The sequence below is a fragment of the Falco rusticolus genome, chromosome 13, assembly GCF_015220075.1.
Source record: "Falco rusticolus isolate bFalRus1 chromosome 13, bFalRus1.pri, whole genome shotgun sequence".
NCBI classification, from domain to species: domain Eukaryota; kingdom Metazoa; phylum Chordata; class Aves; order Falconiformes; family Falconidae; genus Falco; species Falco rusticolus.
The window spans coordinates 11796452-11813591 of NC_051199.1; the positions used below are offsets into that span (position 1 = coordinate 11796452).

Below are 17140 nucleotides of genomic sequence, written 5' to 3' on the forward strand. Positions count from 1 at the left end.
CATTTCTGAGTAGAATGTAAAAAGCATAATGTTTAGATCTATTTTTACATGAAACAGAGGCTTCATTTCTGCTTTATAAAGGAAAAAAAGCTCATATTACTTGGGTCTTTGGACAGCCAGTATAAATCCAGTGAACTGAGTTATCTGTAACTGCACATACTAGGAAATCTTAATGTTCAGTGTGTTGGCTTTTCTAACTTCATAATAGAAGTGAACGATTTACTAATAGTCATTAAACCTTATTCAACTGAAAAGAGTTTTAACTTTTAATTTGAATGTGAATATTGATTTATGAGTTTATAGAGTACCCCACAGTCATGGCAATACTTGGAGCAAATCTTATTTACTGTAAACATGTGCTTCCATATTGATTTCTCAAAGGCTGTAGAGGTTTTTCGTTCCTTAAAAATATCATTGTCCATTTTCATATAGAAATTTTACGTATAGAAAAGAATTTGGATATCAGTATTTCACTCATTCTTTTAATTTTGAATGCACTGTGTTACAAAGTTTAATGGATCTGCATTCATCCTTAGACTACTTGTAGGATTGTATTGATGGGGCAGTAGTGCTGTATTTATGCTTTTACTTGAAACTGTAAATGTTTTTGGTAGATCCCACTTAGACACTGTAGTATAATTCTGTGGATTTACGTTTTTTATAGATGAAAACTAGTTTCCTACTTCAGTAAGTCTTTAAACGCTTTTAGGAAAATAGTAATTTTGTCCTTTAAACAAGGAATTAAAATGATCTCTCCAATTAGTTTCTAGCTTCTTCAGGATATGTTAGATATTTTTCTGTAACTATATATATCTACTAATTTTAAGGTAGTTAGGAAGAAAGAAAACTTGGCACTATGTCCTTTCTATGCAAGTCATTTCTTTATGCCTGGTCTCACTTGGGGACTTTGTTGCTTACAACATACTCTGCACTTCCCCTTTTGCATCCCTACAAAAAATTCTTCCCATCAATCAAAAGATTTTCCTTTTTCGTAGGACTTCTTTTGCTGGGCATCTTGCAGGGATTCTTGTTGGATTGATGTACACCATGGGACCTCTGAAAAAGATCATGAAAGCCTGTGCAGGTATGTAATTTTGTTGAATTTATAAAATCTGCAGAAGAGACACTTTTGTTCTTAAAATTCAGTAAGTCTTTCATATAGAAATGCAGGCCATTCCAGGAAGTTTTTAGGCAATTAAAGATATGTTAATTATTAAAGTGATTGCAGAAGGAAAAAAGTCAACTTCTTTTTCTTATATATGAATGATAAGAACCAGTAAATGTGTCTTTCAGATATTTTTACTTAAAGGAATACACTTTACCCTGCTTTTGAAATGTTTATGTAGAGTAAAACATTTCACATAAGATGTCAGTGATAATGTCACTTCATTTAAAGTGTGAGGAAGCCATGAAAATATGCCAGAGCACAATATGCTTTCATGTTGATTTCTACTACTTGCATCCATTCTAGTGGAAGTCCCAACAGTTTGAAAAAGAGTGCAGGATGTTTGAGAAGTTGGTACTGGAATGCTCAAGCTTACAACTGTGTTTTACTACAATATGAAAAGCTGTAGTAATACTTACTTTTAAAAAACATCGTATCTTTAGTCTAACAGTTGTTTTAAATGCAGCCCTGCAAACTTGTATGTGAACTCTCCCAAAAATTTCAGCGTTTTAATTGGAAGTCTTAAGCCCTGTCACGACAGCTGTGCTGGGGTTGGCTGTCAGAATTATTTGGGTTTTGTCTGATGACTTACTAGATCGAGTACTTTATTCATGACTGTGCCATCAAGTTGGCCAGGGATATGGTATTTGTACAGTGGGAAATTACTTGTTCAAATATGTATGCTTTTCACAGGAGGTTTTATTGCAGTTCAGTGGTACAGTCTGTAAGTCGTGTATGTTTAGCGGTTTTAAGTGGCTAAATAGAGACTGAAGTGTCAGATTTCCTACCCCACCGCAGTGACCAGACATAAAGCATCACATCAGTTAAATGTCAGTATTGCATGTTTCTGTGGCATGGGGGAGCCATCTGATGGGGTATTAGGACAGGCAGGCATTGGATCAAACTGCCTAGGGAGGTTCAGAAGTCTCCATCCTTCCATGTTTTCAAGACTTGACAAGATAAAGCTCGGACTGAGTACCCTTGTCTGATCTCATAGCTACCCCTGCTCAGTGGGAGTTGGGCTAGGGACCTTCTGAGGTCCCTTCCAAACTGAATTATTTTAGGATTCTGTGATAAAACCCATGGTACTGTTGGTGAAACGTGCTATGGCGATTCTGCTGCTGTGACAGCTGCTGTGTGACTAAGACTTGGAGGAAAGAATGTTCCAGCACACAGGTCCATCTTTTTCTCCTGTGTAGAAGAGCAGAAACAGTGCAGTGTTACTCCTGTCCTGAATTTTCTGTGCATTAACCCTATTTTAGCAATTGTATAGTCTCAGTGCAGAAATTATTCATTTTATGTTCTGAAGAGCATTTGTTAGGTAGGTTTGCATCTTTCTAGTCTACATGGATATGTTGCTTCAACATGGGATGATAGTATAAAATCTGAAACAGTTTACAAGCTTACCAATACTATATTGTCTCACTGATGTCGAAAAAATTCATAGATACCTGTGGTTTATATTTGTATCGTGAAACAGGCTCTGAAAGAAAGATTACTTTGATATTTGTATTTTATAAAGAAAGACAGTGTGATTATTTTATTCTAATAGCACATGTGTTTTTATATTTAGGTGGCATTTTTTCATTTACTGAGCCTGCCAGGCCAAGGGACTATTATTCAGGTAAGTACTGTCACCCACTTACCTAAAAAAGGAAGAGATTTCATGTAAAATACCTGGCATGGTGAGGGAATACATGGCACTTGAGGAAAAAAAAAACTTTACTCAATTAAACTTTAAAAATTATTTTTGCTAATGATAGAAAACCTATAGAGGAGCTAGTTAAATGGAAACATGTATAATAATCAAAACATTCTGCACATATACGTACTTGCTAAACTGGCACTACTTCTCTGGGCATGTCTCCCCTTTTAAGGGAAGTGTGTGGATCTATGTTGTGCAAGAGGCTTTCAACCTCAAATTAAGGTTGTGACTTTATAAAATGCTACCCTGGGGAAATATCATCCCTTTTGCATAACTTGTAGCAGGGGAAAAATTGTGTCTACTGAAAGCAGGTCTGTGGACCTTGGTAAATCTGCCCTGATCTGGCAAATATATCTGTTCCATTCTAGGGTGGTTTTTTTCCATTCTGGGATGGGTTTTTTCTCCCTCTGATAAGGAACTTCTTCCTCCGAACACTTTTTATAAATCAAGTAATTTAAATGCAAAAAGCCCACTCCTCACCAGAATAAATACAGGCTATCTTCACAGTATATAGATGGATAGTTGGAATACTGGCACACTTTGAATGCAGCACTGAATCATTAGATGTGGAGTGTATAGAAATAACAGGTGGAGGCCTTGTCTGGGAGGGACAGAAGAGGAGCCAGCTGTGAGAAGGGCTGTGTGTTGGATCAAAGCTAAGGGATGTATAGCCTGGTGTATCTTATCTCCTGCAGTGATTTATTCTCATTCCTAGGCATCTGCTGTAAGAATGGGATAAATTTATAGTCATAACTCCCTCAAATACCTACCAGTGTGCAGTGGCTTGTGGCTTAAAGACATTCTCGGCAGAAAGCTTTATGGCGAAATTTTGTCTTTAATAGCCTGTGGTAGAATCTTCTTCCATGAATTTGTCAAAAGCTGTTTGAGTTGATGGGAACTCTTTTTCACACCTACAACATCACAGAAGAAGAATTACAGAGTTTACTTCCTGGTGTAGGATCTGTCATTTTTGTTTTGAACCCACTAGTTGCTGATTTCATTTGGTGCACGTTAATTCTTCTCTGGGAAGAGAAACTAAGTCTTCATTCTTTATGTATTTCTTTAATAGTCTTTATGGTTTTATATACTTCCATTCTATACTCACCATAGTCATCTTTTCTATCTGGTTGAAAAGCTGTAGTCAATATGGTTGCTTATGTGAAAACTACTTCATATGTTTGATCATTCTCACTGTTCTCTGATGTTTAGTCATGCAGGGTTTTTTTATTTTTTATAGCTTTTTATAAGGGAGACGTGCTTACTCTGAGCCGCAGTGAGCCAAGGTTAGTGCTGCTTTTATTGTCCGTGTTGGATTGTGGATCTCCATGATCTACCTCCAATTTTATTATTACATTAAATAAATCCCACATGTCTCAGCCCAGTTAAAGGTGTTCACTGAGCTGTAAGTACTGCTCTGTCTAGCAGGGCCCAGGTGAGCTGCTTACATTGCTCTGTATTCCATGTTCATAAACACTAAATCTTCCTTCAGTATTCCAGTACAGCAGAGTGGATGGAAACTCCGCATATTTATATTGGAAAAGGTACTTTAATGGCTAATAAAGATAAGAATTTGTACTTTACATTTAAACTCCGTAATCTATTGCAGCCACTGTACATACACCAGCTCCTTGGGGCTTGGGTGGATGTAAAAGACCACCCTTGTGGAATAGGAGCAGATTCTGAATAGCCCTTTATTTTTTCCAGCTCTTCCTAAGCAGGGAAAAATGAAGATATTTCATGTGAAATATCTAGCATGGTGAGAGACTACATAGCACCTGAGGAAAAGATACTGTAGCAGGGTGGTAGCAAGGAAGTCTGGGGTTTTTTTGCAGGTCTTGGGTACTCCCCAGAGTAACCATGCTGTTGCTTTGAGTTGTTGTGGACAAAAGGGAGATAAAGGAGAGGGTTAATACGAATTATTCTCTCTCCCAAGCTCGGGTTTAAATGTAACTACTTTTTAAATTATTTTTTTTAGTGAATTCATTTCTCTAAAATGACTTAAAAATGCAATTTAAAAAAAGTGTTTCTTATGCTTATTCCCTGTGTATATTCTTTGTAATTGTCTTTCATCCTATTTGCAGAAGTCTTTATGGAAGATTTAACCTTTTGCTTGGTGTATGATATATGTAATAAATTTGGCCATCTGTGAATTAAGAAAACTCTCTCCAATGCCATAGGCTAATGATGCATATCTTGATTAACTTTTCATTTTCTTGTATTGCTGATTTATTACTATATGCCTTTAAATACCAATTTAAATAGAAAAATAGAAGAAATTATGATCGGAACAGATTTTATGAAACAGTACAGGGTAACAGCTTTAGAAGAAAAAAATATTTAAAGTGTAATTTTCATGCATTTAGTATTTATTAACTGAATTTTTGCTAAATGCAGTTCATTAATAAAGTCTTAGGACATTTATTTTGATTAATAGGAACACCTTGAACATGTGGATTCTACCGAACTTTTTCTTGTTGTAAAATAAAAGATGATGGCTCTGTGAACACTTACAACTTGATGGCAGTGGTAAACATCAAACATACAAACATTTACAGTAATAGTGCAAACTTAAAATATGATATCCTTTTTCTTTCATCGGATCATTTCATGCTTTTAGTACCAGAATTTTTGTAGTCTTCATGCTTAAAGTTTTGAAGCTTCCAGAAAATAATTTGTAGCTGAGAAAATGTTAATTCAGATTAACATAATGCAGAGGGGAATGAGGGGGATACATGAAGATTGCATCCAAAGTGTATGTAACAGCTAAATGATATTGTGCTGTCAGGTTGTTTTTTTTTGCAGAATTATGTCTTTTAAATGTATCCAGTATGACTTAAAGGCTTTTAAAGTTAGTTAAAAATATGACTGTAATTCATACAGATTAAAAACCAAACAAAAAAAAATCCTTTCTAACCAGAGGAATTGGTGATCATTTGAGAAATGGCAGAATTTTAGGTTACTAGAGGATAATGCAAAGTGTTCACTGCAGGCGTATGAAAGTATTTCTGATGTCAGTTGTACGTTCCAAAAAGGAAAAATCTGCAAATGGTTGGAATTAGGTTTTTTCCTCTACATGTGTATATGTATACATACATCTGTGTGCACATACATGTGTATATAGAATACATGTAGGTATATTTGCATAATACACACAGAGGAATATATATACTCCTGTACAGAATAGTGTGTAGTCTGTTTGATTTTTTTCCTGCTTTTTCTGTATAACTTTAAGATAGGGTATTGCTATTTTTATTTGTCTTAAGGTTGTAAGGCTTGGGATTTCCTTCTTTAACCCAATCATTTTTTGAAAGAAATTATATATGTGTCCTCACTTCATAGTCTGTGCTAGTTACTAATCGCAGAAACTCCACAAGAAGGTTACATGTGGAATCCATATGACTAATGAGATAACACAAGACTATCATGCTAATAATCTGAAGATAAAGGGAATGACATGCTGTGTTTGTTTCATGCAAAAGTATTTCTCATTACTTGATTTGGAAAAACTTCTGTACTTTTCCTATCAGTTGGAAGAAGCTGAAACTGCTAACACTTCTGTCCTTTGGTTTTTCAAAACTGCCTGGCCAGCTGTCTGGAAACGCAATTACAATATCACCCAAAGCTTTGTATTTTGAAGATGTAAGATTGGAATAAAAAAATGGGACTTTTCGCCTTAGTTTTTCTCAGTTAGGATTTTCTGTACTAAGGCAACATCAGATTGTGTTGGGAAGGGGCTGTTGCTGAATTCTCTAGCCAAGTAATATTTTTTTTCTTTTAAATCCCATGTCTTTGGGTGGATGATGGTTTGCGCTTGATTTTGACAAATTTGCAAATGGTCAGAAATTCGTAGTTGTCAGTAGTGCAAGCAGCATCCAGTGATTGTGGCATTAGATGAGACCTATGGTGTGGTGGTTTTTTCAGGGCAGTTGTAGCTGTGCAATAGCATGATATTAGCTGTATATATTACTGCAAAAATTTGCAGGAATCTGTTCCTATGTGTTTTATAGGTCCAAACATTACTTGAATTTATGATGACGTTGGCATGTCATCACGGGGAGGAGGGAGAGACAGACAGGTGGGAAAAAGCCTGAAACAGACCTGAGTGTCATTGTTGTTCTAGTGACATTAATAAGGTGTCCAAATAGTGACAATTAAGTGTTAAAAGGATCTGATGAAAAGTGTCTTTCAATTTCTATGTGAAACTTCTTAGTAATGGCAATTTTATGATACTTAAAACAATTATAAAAACCTGAGATGTTTGTTCTTTTTTTTTTTCTTGGTTTTCTTTCTCCTGTTACCATAATCTGGCTTTGTAAATAGAAATTGATGGCATATGTTGTATAAGTAATTGAATCCTAATAACATGTTCCTTTCCCAGATTAAAATAATGTGTGGAAGAAAGCATAAAGACAATACCTGATTTCACACTCTTCTACTTAGTAGCAGCAAATTATTTTCTTTATTTTGTATTCATCTTACAGAGTATTATGGCTATCCAGGTTATCAATACCGAATGCCAAGGAGCTATTATACAGGTGGGCTTACTGAAGAAGAACAGCTTGAAAGGGCAGTGCTAAACAGCCTTAATGAAAGAGGTAGGAATTTTATTGCATTTTACATTTCAAGTTATAATTCATACTGAGAAGAGAGTTGGGCGGGGATTGGGGGGGGACATGTATTACTTATTATTAGTTTTCAGTATTTTTGACATGTCTTTGGAAAAAGATGAAAGTTTCCTGGTACAATTTTCAGAGAATGCAGTGTGAGGGTGTGGTATCATTCCCTTAGTATAATTGCATTTATTCATAATTGCGTACTGTTTGATTACCTTGCTACCACTATAGTAAAAGAAATGCTTTTATAACTAAAAAAATCCTTAAGTAAACTAAGCTGGCATGCCAAAAAAGTTTTACAACGCTCTAAAAAAGTCGTATGAAGAGGTATAATAGACTTGATGTTGCCAGTGTTTTTTAACTTTCTCTGTGTGTATATTTTGAGGTTTTACACAGATTTAATTGATAAGCAATGTAGTGATTTCTTTCTCTTCACACTATCCTTTTCTACCTTAAGGGAATGTTATATTCCAGCTAGCTGAAAGGCCTAAAAAAAAAAAAAAACCAAAAAACAAACAACTGGAAATACATAGACATAAAAATGGTGTTTGTTTTTAACTGAAATACATTAGTCGGTATAAAATGCATTCATTAGGATGTATTTTATCTTTTTATAATGCAGGTGAAATCAAGAGGGTAAGAATGCTTTATAGAATCTCTTTCTCAGCTTCTGAAAACTTGAAGGAAAATCAGTTTATTAGGACTGACAGCACATTTTTAGAGCATCATGTGTAAAACTTAAAACTTACATCACACAATTACGCAAAACTTTTGTGTTGAAGTGATAAAGGACGGAAATGAACATGGTATATGTGGTCTGATATTGGGATAGTTTTCATATCAAACATTGCTTCCTCTTTAATCTGGTGCATGTTGGTATGGATTCTTTGGGGAGTTCAGACAAAGGCTTTAAGTACTCCTTAACTTAGGAAATGTGAAAGATTTCTTTGAAGTTTGGTGGAGCTGTAATACCAATCTTAAGAAAATTCATAACCTGACTATCTCATCAATGTGATTTTCCTTCTTCCTAATCTTGGTGTTCTAGCTTCCTGGGTGCAAAGAAGCATTCATTAGGAAAAAGATACAGAAGCCTCTGCTTGTAGCTGCAACCCTTAAAATGCAGAGCACCATTCATAAATCTCCACTCAGAAAATTAACTTACATCTCTGTGTTATGGCTGTCAGCAAAATACCATGCAAAATAAGAAGATTAATATCTTGACAAATCATCATCGCTTTTACTTTCACACCATCTGTGATCCTATTTTTTTATTACAAAGAACGCGTTGTATATCTGGAAGATGGTTTTAAAAAGGCAGGAGATAAGGCAAGACTGTGATAGGAAAAGGCTTTTCCAGTTTGAGGAATCCATTAACATACTTTTTTACAGTAAATACAGCTTTTTGCTTAAAGTTTGCATCTATTGTGAGTCATCTGGAGGCAGAAGTGCAGATTTTTTTTTTGGAAATTGGTTTTTAAGTGACCCCCACCCCCCCCAGTTATCTTCATTTTTGTGTTCACCTTTGTTCTCTAAGCGTAGTTATGTCTTTCTGTTCCTCAACATTATGAAGCTGGAAACTTCAAAAACCCCAAATATTTTCTACAGCAAGATAATTACTGTAGTGTATTTGTTCTAGAAATTATTGCAATCTGAGCAGTCCCATTTTAATCAAACTGTACTGAAAACCTTAGAAGATAGTGAGAATCTTGGCTTTCAAATAGATCAATACAATACCACTTAGTCCATCTGGGTTGTTCAGGAAAAAATAGTGAATTACTTACTCTTCCTGCCGTCTTAGGAATTTTTAAAAAATAACAAAGTCATATCAGTATGTTGCCCTAGGTAACTTTGGGAAGGAATGGGTCTAAAATGAGCTTTATTGTAAGGGGTATTTTTTGTTTTACTGTTGCTTTTACATGACATTTTACAACGTTTTGAATACTGAGTTTAAGAAAGAAATCCTTTGAAGTTTTAATAGTGTGTTTTGAAATATCTTCCATGTTTGTGAGGTTTTTTTGAAACGATGAGGGAAACAATGCAAATAATAATGACAAAATTATGATATAAATAATGAAGATAGTATACACTTTAAAGGCTTTGTGGAACACCTGCAGCTTTCATTTGTAGCCTTGAATAATCTATATCACCGATGTATCACATTACCTATGTAAGTAAGTATTTTTTTGTCTGCTTGTTGTTTTTGGACAAAGATAAATTTCCAGCTATAAAAGGGAATATATTCTTATTTCAAGAATGCCTTTTGATGAAACAGGAAATAGAATTTAAATAGCATCTCTAAAAACCTCTCACTGATAGGTAACTGTATAACCAAGTCACATTTTAAACTTCGATCTTAACACTATGGTAGTGTCTGTTTTCAGTGCTCGTTACAGTTTCTAAGTCTTACAGATAAGTGAAGCAGAAAAATAGAGCATTGTATATTGATTCCAGTATAGTTTGGTGTGGTTGAATATATATAGATATTTTCATTGGTTTCATGGGAGGGAAACCTCTTTCTCCTGCCTGCTGGAGCACTTTAGTTTGGACAAGCACAGCTTTAGAGCTGAACTCTTAAAATATTTCCTTAAGCTGCAGAAAGGTTCAACTTGCCTATAGGCAGATGCCTTATTCAGTAATATAAAGCATGTAATTGATCATACCTGTTTTAGTGACACAAAGGATGAGGTTAAATTTATTGTGCTAATGAGGAATTAGGATATTCTTCCCTGTCAGTTTGAAAAATAATTTGCTTGACTGAGCACTGTCCTTTGAATGTGATAAATTTTTCCCTAAAGCATGACATTCATGCTTGTTTGCAATTACATGGATCATGAAACAGGTACTTAATGTGACTAGAAATTACATAAAATAATTTGAAGTGGATGGGTAAGTGGATGTAAAAACAGATGCCACAATAAAAATTTAGGGCGCTCTTTTCTTATTAAACTCCACCCCACACCCCCAACAATGACATTGAAAATAACACATTTGCTCTGTAGCTTGGACAAAAAACTATTGCAGTAATTTTGATTTTTTTTTTTTTTTTTTTTTCTTTCCCCTTAGTTAGAGAAGTGAATTTATTAGGGTTTTTAGGCCACAAAATGTATTATTACAGATTTGGAATGTTGATCCGTTCTTACAAATTACTGTGTTAGTATCCTGCTAAGCTATTAAAAGTATCAGTGGCATAGTACAGAATTTTCTGGTGTCAGTTGTTGTCCACAACTGAAAAATAATTTGTATTAAGACGTGCATCAAATTTCAGTAGTTGCTCTTCTATAATCCCATACATGGGTTATCCAAACCCACCATAAAGGTACTGCATTTCTGCTTATTCCACATTCGGGCATTCCTGGACTGCAATTCTGTTGTTATGCTATATTCTGAAAACTTCTTAATTAATTTCTTAAATAAAGATAATTAGTATCTCATGCAACACAAACTTCTAAGCTTGTTTGAGATTTATGTAGGCATAACTTTTAAGACTGTCAAATTATCATAATGATTTAGGTCCATTTACTAAAAGGAACTGTTACTTATAATTTCCATTCCCAGGCTTAGATAGTTGTTGTCTCACAAGAATCAGTTTAAACAGTGTTAATTTTTTTTTCTCCAAAGTTGGTTGTTGGTGTTTTTCTAGTTGTCATTCTTATTCTTGTAGTTCTTATTGGTTACAAATTACACTAACTCTTTCTTTAGTTAAGTCAGCAAAATAAGTTTGGATTTAAAAAATCACAGCTTTTGATACTTAAACTATGTGAGTTTACTGTGAAGTTGAAATATATGGCTACATTTTTGTTTAATACTATATTAGCCATCCTTAATGTAACCCCAGTATATCATATTTCTTATCTTGTTCACTTGCTATTATGCTGAGAAGAAATATCTTGATTTGTGTGGGCTGCGGATGTGGGTTTTTGTGTGGGTGTTGGGACTTTTTGAGTTGAATTTCCAACTGTCTGTCTTTCAATCTCATTAATGTTAAGAATCTTTTGCAAGCTTGTGTCTCTGCACAAAGGAATTTTCTTTTTTTTCAAGACTTAAGTTTTTTAAACATGTAGATGATAGTCTTTATGATAAAGAAGAATACCTATAAGGATAAGTATATAGATATTTCTCTTATAATGAAACTGTCTCTATATGCATTTCTTTAGCTCTAATTTAAAAGAAAATTTAAATTAAAAAAAAAAACAACAAAACCCACCATCCACTCGGAAGTTTTTAGATGCTCAGGTATGGGCTAATCATAATTAATTTTTTTCCCAGTCAGTGTTATCTTTCCCTTCTGCAATCGTAGGAATGCCAGTTGTTGCATTTGACTATGATAGTTTTCTATAGAATTCTCTTAAAAGAGATTACATGTTCAAATGTGCAGTGCATGATATCAGATTAAAATAATTTCATGAAGTCATATGCTAGGATTTACACCTCATTCTTAAAAGTCCAACTTTTTTTTTTTTAATTCAGAGTATATATGGTCTTAGGTACACAACACACATTTTCTTGGAAAACCACTTTCCTCATTGAGTAGAGCTTTTGTTCTGAATATCTTTCTAAAACTGCAACTGTACTCTATGATCCTGATCACTAGCAATTTCTTCAGGCAAATTTCCAGGAAATTAAATCAGTAAATGTTTATCATTTCCACACAGAAAGCTTTGTTGTATGCTCAGTGTAAGTAGCAGACTGCTTGCAACGAGAAGCATAGCCAGAATTCTATTAGAAATATTTAATGAATGTATAGCAATTAACTCCATATCTGTAAAAATTGTGGTTGATGTAGGATAAAAGAGGGTTACTGAAGATTAAAACCAAAAACGTCCTAATTCTCTTGATAATGGCAGTAAAGTTCACCAGATACGTAAGACAAAGCACCACTAAGCCTTTTACCACAGGCTTATAATTTAAAACGGAACCACAACTAATGAGCACCTATGAAATACCCTGGTGTAAAGAATAGATCTGTAAAGCAGTGACATCATTCTGTTGGAGAACCCCCATTTACATGGGCAAACAGGTTAGCTTCAGGCAGCTGAAGCAGTTACTGCCCTTTGTTGTCTAAATTGGTGTTTGTTTAATTTTGCCTAAAAATACTGGAGTGGATGAAGATTATAGGACCAAACACTGAGAGCTCAGAAGCATCGTTCTTCATAGTCCAACTATTTGTGCTGCAGTAGCAGTGCAGTTGGGATCAGATGGGGTGGACGAGTAGAACTGGCAGCTCCTTCAAATCCAGGACTTGTACTTGTATGTCAACAAACTGTATTTTTTTTTTTTTTGTCTAGATTAGCAATCTTTAATCAAAAATGTGGTCTAGCAAATTCCTTCTGAAATGCTACAGTACATGTAATAGTTGTTTTAAGCTTTGTATGCACTTGACCTTTCAAGATACTGCTATCTATCTTTAAATACCGCATAAGTATCATTGAAATACTGGGTTTAGATTGGTCTCCTTTACTCCCTGTGCTTAAAAAAAAAAAAAAGAATGCACTCATGCCTTTTGAGTATTTTGGTGAATATTTTGGGGGGGTGGGTTTTATGTTTTTCTCTTTTTTTAAAAGCAATGCTATACTTGGTTCAGATACTAAAGCACAGGTAATAAACAATTTATGAACAATTGTGCTTGGTTCGGGAAGACACATAAGTACTTGATACAGGTTTGTTCAGTGTTGCTAGTGTGTTCAAGGTTTTAAATTGTGAAAGACTTCCATACAATTAGCATAACCAGGGAAATTAGTTTCACCTTTGTTTTCACTGTCTCTTTAGCTTGTCCTCAGTGCTACATTTTTCCTCATTTCTCCTGTCTTTAGGATTTCATTATTATTGTTATACATTAATCCATATAGACAGCTTGGCATTCTTCTAGGAGAGGCATTGTTTCCTTTGAGAAGTAGTGTGTGGAAAGCATTCCTTAGATGCCTGGAGGAAAATACACTAAAAGAATGTTTTTGATGGATGAATCAACACTAGAAAATGTTCAAACTTCCTTAGTAGTTTGCATTTTTGCTTTTTTTTTTTTTTAAACTTCCATTTATGCTCATTATTCAGGAGTTCTATGTGCAGCCTTTTCCTCCAGCCTCTTGAAACACTTCTACATACAGGAGAGAATATTGGAAGAGCTGAGATGTGTTCTGTTAAAGTATCATTAACAGAAACCGTTTTCTGATCCAGAGTACATTTATATAAAAATTGGTTATACAAATGAATGAGAGAGACACCCTGTGTTCAAGATTGAGCTCGCTTGCTCTTTTAATAATCCAGTTGTATCTGGACTCATTGTGTATTACTTCCCTTCTAACTTCATTAGCCACAACTAATTTCCTGCTAATTTGATTTCTCATTTGTCAGCCATTGCAATGCACAGCACAGAAACAGTAGTTAAACCTTGTTTCTCCTGTTCACCAGTGTATGTTTCAGTCTGTAAGATGAGGAATATTGGCAGCAGCACCAGGAAGAATAGTTTGCTTCGTAGCATGACAACACTTTCATACACTGATGGAAACTTGAAGGGCAGCTAGAAACGGTAACACAGGCTATTAAATGTGGTCTCCTTGGAGCTGAGTAGAAAAAAAATTGGGCAGAGATAAGTGCTAAAAGCCAAATCTGTCAGATTGTATAGCATATCTGCATTTCGCAGAGGCAAGAAGATGTGAGAATAAAAGCAGATTTGCTGTTTTGTAGGGTTGGGTTTGGGTTTTTTTTTTCAGTTGTAGTTCCTGTCTGGCTTCTAGTGCAATGTCAAACAGTGACAAGACTGCTCTGCTCTGTTTGCCTCAGCTCTTTCTGGAAACCTCCTTGTCCTTCTAAAGTATGAGAGGAGGAAAAATGGTGTTGCATATGCACTGCCTTTCCTTAGGATTCTCTGTACAACTCAATAAATCGGAAGGTAGCTGGTTAAACTAACTTTGACTCGATTACTTATTGGCTGGAAGATAGGAAAGAACTATAGCAACACTGGGCATTTGACTCTAGCTTGTCCCTGGTCTCCAGTTTACTGCTTCCAATTCCATATGCATTAAAAACATCTGGTTGATTATGCATAAAAATTGTATGTTTAAATGTTTATGAACTTGAGAGAACTCCCATTTTCTTAAATAGAACACTTTAAACATTGGTATTTTGTATTAAAAAGCAAGGTGAGTCAGGTCTGTACCACAGATACATCAACGTAGTACATTGTATATAATCAGTAGCATGCCGAAGAGCACTTTATGAATTCTAATTAAATCCTGGCATTATAACATAGCAGAGCTGTACTATTTATGGAATAAATACATTGTATAAAACTGGCATAAATGAAAGCCAAGCAAGTGTTCCAAGTTGTTATGACACTTGATCAAATATTTTCAAACCACTATTGCTTACTAGTATTGAAAAATAAACCATAAATCTTTTGCCCCTGTTTTAACAATCTCGATCTGTTTCTTGAAGGATGTAGTTCTGGGACCCCCAAAGGACAACAGCACTTCTCTTGAGGAGGCCTGTACTGGACGGTTCCATACATGGCCATCTTCCCACACGTTTTTTGGCATTTCCTTCTCTTCCTTTCAGGAGGAGGAGATTGGGAGCCACAGAAAGGTTACCTAAGGGTAGAAAGACAGATACTCTGTATTGTCTGTATTTCCTAGAAGAAAGGTTGGAAGAGACTGAACAAACATCCTAGCTTTGGTGACTACGTAAGCTATCTTTAGACTCAAAACAGTTCCTAGGAAAAGGACTGGAAGAGCTTGCCAGATCTGTGAGCTTTTAGGGCAGTGAATACAGCATTTCTGTCACTGCTTTGACAGTGGCAGGTACAGATGCTGGCAATCTTTTGTGTAATCCAATGACATGATAGAATACAGAAGATGCAGCGAAGCAATTAAGCTGTATAAAATGGGGATGTCTGCATGAGATGATCCTAACAGCTCTGCACTTGTGAGGACCCAAGCTAATGGTCTTTGAGCATTTTGTTGGCTGCAGAAAACATTGCTTCAAGAAAAAGAGCAGGAAATCCTGCGGTGAGTTTGCTACAAGCTACGTACCTGAACCTTGTCTCTGCTAAGGGTAGACTTTGTCTTTCACACCTTTCAAAGACTAGGAAAATCAAAGCCAGGATTATCTTTGTGGACATGAAACGATTGTATCTGAGGCACCTGTTAAGGGCTTTCCTCTTGACACAGACCAGGCTTTTCATCCAGATCAGGGCTCTCTGCATTTTGGTTAGCTGCGTGGTGCTCACTGTGTTGAAAAGAGATTGTAACTTGTCTGTGATTATCTTTTAAAACAAAGCTACAAAAGTAAGATTTATTTTTTTTTTTTTTTAATGGGAAGTGTTTATTCTTTGTATGGGTATGTGTTTGTACAGTTTGGTTTTTGTATGGGTACCATGTTCAGTAGTGCCAGGGCAGATAGTGATACTGAAAATTGTAAGCTATTCAACTGCAATATTCTAGATTCTTCTTTAATACAACTAAAGCTAGCATGAAAAAGAAATACAGACACGCTGCTTTGTAATACCATCGCTACTTGCTGCACTCGCTGCCTTTTACCTGGCAGCATCAGTATTTACGAAGGACCTAACTGCAGGTTTCTACCAGTCCGACTTTCACAGATTGATAGCTTGATAAATTATTCCTGAAGCTTACAGTAACTCTCTTGCAAATCCTATTCTAACCTAAAACTAAGTCCGTTACTCCAGAGAGGAGGAAAAAATCAAATGCGTGTGTTTGATGTAACACTTCCACAAGCAGAACTAAAACCTCACATGGAGGTTTTGTCTGCTTGGCTCACCCTGTAAGATGACTGGCTGCTTTTTTTGCTGATGCCAAATTTCATGCAGAGGAGCAAAAAACTTACATTTCACACACATTCTACAGGTATTATTGTTATACTGACAGGATGGCATGTTTCAAATCATCCTTACATCTGATCTTGATGATTAGAGGGTGGTATGTAGGTGAAGACTAAGTGCCTGGCCAGCCAGCTGAGTAAGTTTTGCTTTGCTGTGGAGCAAGGCTGGCTGTGCTGCAGCCAGATCTTGCTCTGGTGCTTCTGTGAAATGTACGTTTGGGGCATTATCACCTGTTGTGAATTAGCAGTGCTCAGAATCACATGAAACAGAACTGACGTGTATAGTGAAGTCTTTCATTTGCAAGACTTGAACCCGGTAAGACGGTCTGAGCTCCTTGCATTTATTGTTGGTTGACTTTGTTATGCACAGTCTCTGTTGATGTAGAATTTAGAATATATTCTTTTGTTCTAAATCAGAAATATCATTCAGTGAGATCTTTATAGGCAATGAGTGTCTGCTGTATCAGAATTTCAGAATTTGATATAGTTGTTTGTTTGCAATCTTGAATTTTAAAATTAAAACAGGTAATAAAACCTAAGATACAAACTGGAAGATTTTCTTAAGAACCAGAACCACCAGTATTGGGTGCCGAATTTTCAGTGCGAAGTCTCCAATATCCCATAAGGTATGGCTAATAATCACATACACAGATATCTTTTTCTTCCTGCATTCTCAGATTGGGCAGTTTTATTTTTTTAAATGACTGTTGAACATGCCAGTCATTTGATTCAAAAAAATGAAACTTGACTGAAACCAAGAGAGTATGACAAACTCCCTAGTTTCTTGAGGTATTCCCCTGGTTAGTACTGGTGTTTTTTTGACTT

The 17140-nt window shown here is 35.5% G+C and overlaps 1 protein-coding gene across 9 annotated transcripts in view; it reads left to right on the top strand.

Annotated features, from left to right (window-relative positions):
- RHBDD1 (rhomboid domain containing 1) overlaps window positions 1–17140 on the top strand; it is a 45985-nt gene that overhangs the window by 22524 nt on the left and 6321 nt on the right. For 5 of the 9 annotated variants that reach the window (XM_037406481.1, XM_037406483.1, XM_037406484.1 and 2 more), the window contains 3 exons: window positions 996–1084; window positions 2739–2789; window positions 7352–7465. In XM_037406481.1, coding sequence (XP_037262378.1) covers window positions 996–1084; window positions 2739–2789; window positions 7352–7465 — 254 coding nt within the window. Of the gene's footprint in view, window positions 1–995; window positions 1085–2738; window positions 2790–4107; window positions 4154–7351; window positions 7466–16840; window positions 16942–17140 lie in introns of all 9 variants that reach the window. The other 4 variants (XR_005107198.1, XR_005107199.1, XR_005107200.1 and 1 more) reach the window with 3 other exon arrangements.